The 7,251-nt window shown below is 50.5% G+C and overlaps 2 protein-coding genes across 2 annotated transcripts; both read left to right on the forward strand.

Annotated features, from left to right (window-relative positions):
- Nucleotides 1-869: 869 nt before the first annotated feature.
- LOC135383759 (uncharacterized) lies at nucleotides 870-1,574 on the forward strand. Its single transcript, XM_064613095.1, has one exon. The coding sequence runs from the start codon at nucleotides 870-872 to the stop codon at nucleotides 1,572-1,574; it is 705 nt and encodes a 234-aa protein (XP_064469165.1).
- Nucleotides 1,575-1,795: 221 nt separating this feature from the next.
- On the forward strand, nucleotides 1,796-2,617 carry LOC135383770 (uncharacterized). Its single transcript, XM_064613101.1, has one exon. It carries the CDS (start codon nucleotides 1,796-1,798, stop codon nucleotides 2,615-2,617), a length of 822 nt encoding a protein of 273 aa, XP_064469171.1.
- The last annotated feature ends 4,634 nt before the right edge of the window (nucleotides 2,618-7,251 follow it).

The raw sequence follows: 7,251 nt of genomic DNA on the forward strand, positions 1-7,251 counted from the left end.
CTTTGTGTGACCAGTCTGGTCACACAACCCAGGAGTGCCACGCCTCCTTATCAGCCGATGAAAAGCGAAGGAGACTGTCAACAAGGCGTTGCTGTTTCAAGTGCGGCAAGCGTGGGCACATGGCTCGTCAATGCCGCACTGCAGCGACACTGAAATGTCGGGCCTGTTCAAGCCGCCATCTGGCGGTACTGTGCGACCTATGGAAGCGACCTGACGCAAGGTGTCCACAACCGTCATCCGCCCTCGGGGCCTCGGGAACTCCCAGTCCACATCTGGACCACAGAGCTCACAGCACGCTACAGCTACCGTGGCTGCGACTCATACGATCAGCGTGGTCGGTCACCCGATATTACTACAGACAGCGACAGTATGGGCGTCTGGAGGAGGTGGCAACGTCATGGTGCGACTACTGCTCGATACCGGCAGCCAGAGAACGTTTATACGGAGCGGTCTTTCCCACAAGCTGCATCTTCCTTGTGAAGAACAGGAAGACCTCACCGTACTTACGTTCGGAAACACGAGTCAGCCGCGACGGTACCATTGCCGAAGAGTCAAGCTCACTCTTAGCAGCCGATTTACCTCTAATGCAGTCACCCTAGAAGCGCTGGAGGTTCCAGAAGTATGTACCGTAACAACTACCTTGGCCACGGATCTGCCGGAACTCATGTGGGAAGAATCTGCTCTTCGCCGACGAACCTAATTATTGTACGAGTGAAAACTCTGTCATTCGCGTCCTTATCGGCTCAGACTTCTACTGGAGCGTGGTTACGGGACGTACCGAGCGCCTCGGCGACCGCATTTGTGCCGTGGAGACAGTGTTCGGCTGGGTGGTCCAAGGAGTCAACTCAAGTTCCAGCCTTCCAGCACCCATGTGCGGCAACGCTGTCGCACTCCTTTTAGGCTACTTCAACGTCGCTTGCGGTAATGAAAAAGTGGTAGACCCTTCGGAGATGTGGAGACTTGATGCAATTGGCATAACCGATTCAGCTCATTCCCAAGCTACCGAGGAGCGCACGGCATTTGACCAGTTTCAGAGCGCAGTATACAAGGAAGAGGGACGATACGTCGTTCCCTTGATGCTCAAGGCGCCCAAGCTTTTGTCCACTACGAACCGAACCGTTGCTGAAGCAAGGCTACAGCGTCAACGTAAACGTTTCGAAGCTCATCCGGACGTGCTGCGAGAATATGACCACACAGTCAGGGAGTACTTCAACGAGGGTCATGCGGAGCGAGTGGAGCCGTCGGACCAAGGTGCCCGTCACATGTATTATCTTCCTCACCACGCAGTCATACGGCGGGAAGCGGTGACAACCAAGGTTCGTGTCGTGTTCGATGCCTCTTCGCATGAACCGGGAAGTCATTCGCTTAACGATATACTGGACAAGGGCACAACGCTCGGTGCAGAATTGCTGCAACTTCTTCTGCAGTTCAGGTGCAATCACATCGTCATGACCGCCGACATTCGCAAGGCATTCCTGCAAATTCAGGTCCGACGAGAAGACAGATACCTTCTTCGTTTCTTGTGGATCGAACGACTTCCCAGTAGTGACGAGCCTTGCCCAAACATCGTCTAGTGGCGTATGACGAGGGTGTCATTTGGAGCTTCGTCGAGCCCATTTCTACTGTCTGCAACTTTGATGCATCACCTTGAATCTTGGAAGGATATGTTCATCCAGAAATCGCATCGCGTCTACAAAGAGCCTTTTACGTGGATGATTTAGTTATCGGCGCTTCAACCGAACCGCAAGCACTCCACATTTACCAAACAGCCCGTGCTATCGTGGCGGACGCCAGCATGGAGCTGAGAAAGTGGTGCTCCAGTTCCGAAACGCTGAACGAGCAATTTCGTGCAGACGGTGTCTCCCTCGACGACATTGGTCAACCGTTGGTTAGATGCAAGTTGCTTGGTCTTCCGTGGAACCGACCTGCTGACACTATCGTAATGACCACTCAAAACCTGTCATCTTACGTTGCTACGCAGCCAGCTACTAATCGAGTTGTACTTCAGACCTTTGCGAGGCTGTTTGACCCTCTTGGGCTTCTTGGACCGTTTCTCGTCCGCGCCAAACTTCTGTTCCAAGAGCTATGGCGGCGCAATTGCACATGGGAAGAAGCTCTACCTGAGGACGTGCATGAACAGTGGAAGACCTGGACGTCCGAGCTTAGCCAACTTTCATCGTTCCAAGTCCCACGTTGTGTCATATCTCCTGCAACGGAAGGCGCAAAAGGACAGGAGCTTCACGTATTTTGCGACGCAAGCCCAATGGCGTACGGGGTTGCCGTTTATGTGAGGTGCGTCATGTCTGAGAACAGTTTCGCTCCACAGCTCCTCATGAGTAAAGGTCGCTTAGCCCCGTTACGGCCCGTTTTGATTCCAAGGCTGGAACTATTGGCCTGCTTGTTGGCAGCCAGGTTATGCCACTATGTCAGACAACTTCCCGAGATCTCACAGGCCGTGGCTCACCTTTGGACTGACTCTGCGATCGCATTGCACTGGATATGTGGTGACGCGGTCGGCCAGGAAGTATTTGTACGAAACCGCTCGTCCGAGATTCGCCGCCTAACCAGAGGATTCCACTGGCACCACTGCTGGATTATCCAGGCGGAGCCAGGATAATCCAGCAGACTTACTTACCCGTGGCGAGCCAGCGTTCTTTGTTTCCCGGAAGAATTTGGTGGGCCGGACCTGCGTGGTTGACCAATCCTCAGGTGGATTGGCCTACAGATCTCTGCCCTAGTCAAAAGCACGATGACTTGCGCACTGGACTCACCTCTGCCTGTCAGAGCTTAAGCTTGCCGACTTCTCCTCATTTGCACGATCCACTCCTTAGGATTAATGATTACGGACGCCTGACTAAGGTTCTAAGAGTCACTGCTTGGATCAAAAGGTTTCTTCGTAATGCGTCACTCCACACCACGTCCTCCTCCGGACCGCTAACAGCCGCGGAGTTGTGTGAGGCAGAGTTGTACTGGATACGATTTGTTCAGCGCTATGCGTTTCCTTCAGAAGTCGCTACGTTAGAGGTTGGACAATCTGTCGAGTCTGCTTCCACTATTCTGACTTTACAGCCCTTCCTTGACAAGAAAGGTTTGCTTCGCGTGGGTGGTCACCTGCAGGCCCTTGATGCGTCGGAGGAGTTGAAGCATCCTATGTTACTACCTTGCAACGACCGGTTGGTTCACTGAGCCTCTGGTTGAAGCAGCACATATCCGCCTTCTTCATGGAGGAGTCCAGCTAACTTTAATCGAACTCCGCTCCAGGTTTTGGATTCTGAAAGGACGTCGGATACTGAGGCGGGTATTGAACGCTTGCTTGCCGTGTCGTCGTAGACTCTTGCGTCCGGAGACTGCTCCTCCCGCACCGTTACCGAGGGATCGGATAACCGAAACCATGCCGTTTGACGTCGGTGGGATTGACTTTTGCGGACCACTGTACTGCCGCGCGTCACAAAACACTGACAGGAAGGTGTACATAGCTGTGTTCTCGTGTGCAGTGACAAGAGCGATCCACCTCGAGTTAACGATTGATATGACGGCACAAACGTTCCTCCTTGCCTTTCGCCGCTTCGCTTCGCGACGGGGTGTGCCGTCCACCATCTATTCTGACAGCGCCAAGACGTTCCGTTACTGCTCTAAAGTACTGCGCGCGCTCTTCGACGACTCTGTCCAAGACCATGCCAGTTCCCTCCGCATCCAGTGGAAGTTTATCGCTGAAGGTCCGCCCTGGTGGGGCGGTTTTGGAAACGGCTCATTCGTACTATCAAGGACGCACTGAAACGTTGTCTAGGGCGCAGTAGCCTCTGCTATGGGGGGCTTCTCATCGTACTACTCGAAGTTCAGGCGGCCGTCAACTGCCGTCCCCTTACCCAGCTTGCCGACAACACAGAGGACTGCGAGGCTCTGACTCCTTCCCACTTCTTGATCGAAAGGCGCGCTGTAGCCTTAACGGCTAGCCTGGGGTTAGAGGTGCCCAGTTTCACTCCAGTAGGTCTTTGTCGCAGAGTTCGACACAGACAGGCTCTTCTTGTGCAGTTATGGACTCGTTGGAAGAACGACTATCTCCTGCTTCTGCGCACCACAGTCAACCGAGGGCACATCCGCGATTACGCGTCGGTGACGTCGTGATAGTGGAGGACAATGCACTGCCACCTCTGGTTGGGAAAGTCGGACGCATAGTTGGTTCCTTCCCAGGAAGAGATGGTGTCGAGCGATGTTTCAGAGTACTTCTCCCGAATGGTCAACAGCTCCGGCGCCCTCCCCAACGTTTGTACCTGCTGGAAGCTGACTCGTCCAACGCGGCCGCGGGAGGATGTTGAGTATGCCGGAAGGGGGCGGCACTGGAGGAAGATGAGCGAGCGAGCGGGTTCGCACGAGCAAATGACAATAAACAGTTCTCCAGTAGAATACGGTCGGCGTCAGCCTCCTCTATCCCTAACACCCTAGTAGCACAAAACGTCGCACAAACGTCTTTATGTGGTCAAATTAGGACAGAAGACGATCAGGACGTCAATGCGACGTCTAGAAGCCGTAATTTATAGTACATTTATAAGACGTACCGATTTTCTGTTTATAATACGTCTTCGTCATCTCTGTTGAAAACGTATCCTACAGGAAGACCTCCTGTAAACGTCTTCGGTTCACGTTTGCAAAGCGTACCGACTTTCCATTTATAAAACGTCTTCGCCATCTATGTTGAAGAGGGATCTCAAAGGAGGCAATTTGTGTGCACTGAGTAAGTTTACTTTCGGTGGACCTACTGACTGTCTCAAACCAAAAACAGTAACAAACATAGACTTTGTGTTGATGGTGAGTTACTACTCTCAGCAATTCCCTACGTCAGTGTTATTTGTGTGCATAATTGAATTAAAATTAGACAACCGCACCCTCAGCTTTGACTCAGAGGCGAGCAGGACTATCGAGTTGGCGTGAGTTTCTAAGAGAAGCAATGTATAGTATCTGTTTTCACATTCCAAGGGAATAGATCACCTCCATGCTCTGGTCTCCCAACGCGACTGGGACAGAGGGGCGAAAAAAGGGAGCTTTCTCTTGTTTGGGTGACCATAACACGTCTCACTTGGTGGGCTTAACGGCTGAAAGGTCGCGTGGCAGTGTTGCTTGCAGTACTGCTTGGAGAAAGAGAGAATGAAACGTGTGGTGACGGTGACTGAGGGAAAAAAAAGAAGAGGAGGCAGATCTCTGCAAAACTATACCCGATAGATATGCACAGGGCTGAATTTTCTGACATTTTAATAAGTGTTTTAAACATTTTTTGACATCTTCAGGACGTCCAGAAACACGTCTTCAAGACTCGGGAAAGCGTCAACTTATCCGGGGATAGAAGACGTTATGTAGATTAGATTGAAGCGTCTCCTAGAAAATGTGGTTGTGGCTAGACTTTTCCTCGACGTTTACAAAATGTTTTGTGCTACTAGGGTAGCCATACGAGGGTAGAGTTTATCATGTAGGGATTACCTTCCAAGGAGGAATTTTGGGCACGTAGAGCCTTACCAACGGGGACGAAGGCGGAACTGTGTGTTTCAAACAACTTTATTTTCAGATGGAGAGTTCAGGTTCATCGCCAGAGGCGATACTCTACCCCATTGCTGGTGAGGATGTGGGGAATAAAATAATGAGGCCCTTCACAATAACGATCGAAGTCCGATGGTGTCCAGAAATGTCAAAAGAGCTTTGAGCGCAGATCGTTGCTGCGCTGGATTGGGCCAGTGACCAAGCAATTTCGAGAGGGAGAAAGGGCGAGAGTCCAGCTGACTAAGAGACTTGGAGAGTGCAGTTGGGGAAGGTTGGTAGTGGGGGCAATGAAGAAGAATGTGCTCCAGATCGTCAAGAGCACCACAGTGGCAGCAGTTGGGAGAGTCAACTTGTCTCAAGCGGTAACGCCACTGAGCTGTAAAGGCCAGATCGAGTCGCATTCGGTGGATTAATCGGCATCTTGACGAGAGGTGTTTCGTGGCGTGCGGAAAGCGAGCGTTGGATCAACTCTGCTCAACATAGATTGGGGGAGAATGTCGGTTGTCCATTGGCAGGAAGTCAGGGGTGTTACGAGGCGTCGCAGAATGGAACGGCGCTGTTTGTCTAACTTCTAGAGGACACACGGCATTTGTAGGAAGGCGAGGCACGTGTGGTCCGGCAGCTACTCGAATCGTACCGAGAGGGGTACCGAGCGTAGCAAATGTGGGTACGCACGCGATAAAGCGACAGGAGGCATACTTTCCAAAAAGCGCTCACACTTATCGTCGGGCACAGAGTTCGAGGAAATAGGTGGAAAAGTAGGTTGACGAACATCTATAACAGCGGCTCGTGTACCCCACTGTGAGTCAGTACGCACATACGGTAGTGTACGTCAACAAAGGATGGCGAAGTAACTAAGTAAGATACCACTTACGAGCTTCATGGTCGACCGTAGTTGAAGATTGCCTCATATTTCAGAGCAATTAGTACTCACGTGCCCCAATGTCTGTTACAGCTAAAAGCTATTACATTCAATTAGCAAGCTATTCTTTCTGCAGACCTGCTTGTCGCTTCAGTCTCAACAACTCCCCCTAGCACAATGAAAAAAAAAAAAAAAAGAGTAGCGACGGTTTCGATTTCTTCCATCTATTCGATCACAAAGGCGTAACTCTGTATCGTACTCTGCGTACTCACATCGTAACTCTGCGAACACAAAGTAGCGTTCTGAAGAACATTCAACGATAAGATGAATAAGGATGTAGATATGAGCAATCAAAATATATAGTTATCAAGAGCAAATATCCATTCATTATCTCTGTGATCAGTGTAAGTATTATTGTCGGTACACCGTGAATATTTTGGATATCTAGTAGACATCCGGATATGTCCAGCTAACGTGGAATGGATGTACTGTGGATCGTCAGAACCTCATCCACAACTGTATAGATGAATATCTTCTAGATGTAACAGCTGGACATTTGCACATCCAGTGGACGTGCTTGTGAGGCATTGCGACGTCTAATATACGTCCTATCGATGTTCCTACTGGATTAACGACAATATACAGGGTGTCCCAGAAAACGTGTCATTGCATTACAATAAAAAACTACGCCACCTAGAATCATGCGGTCAACGGCATTTGTTCTTAATTGGTTTTTGCCACCTTGTAAAGTTAATGTCATGTACCCCAAGTTTAATTATGCAAATATTTGCGAACTCAACTCGGAAATTTGCCAAGGGAAGGTCACTTTTTTACCCCACCAATATGAAGAACGTGCCGAA

This window comes from Ornithodoros turicata, chromosome 1, assembly GCF_037126465.1.
Source record: "Ornithodoros turicata isolate Travis chromosome 1, ASM3712646v1, whole genome shotgun sequence".
NCBI classification, from domain to species: domain Eukaryota; kingdom Metazoa; phylum Arthropoda; class Arachnida; order Ixodida; family Argasidae; genus Ornithodoros; species Ornithodoros turicata.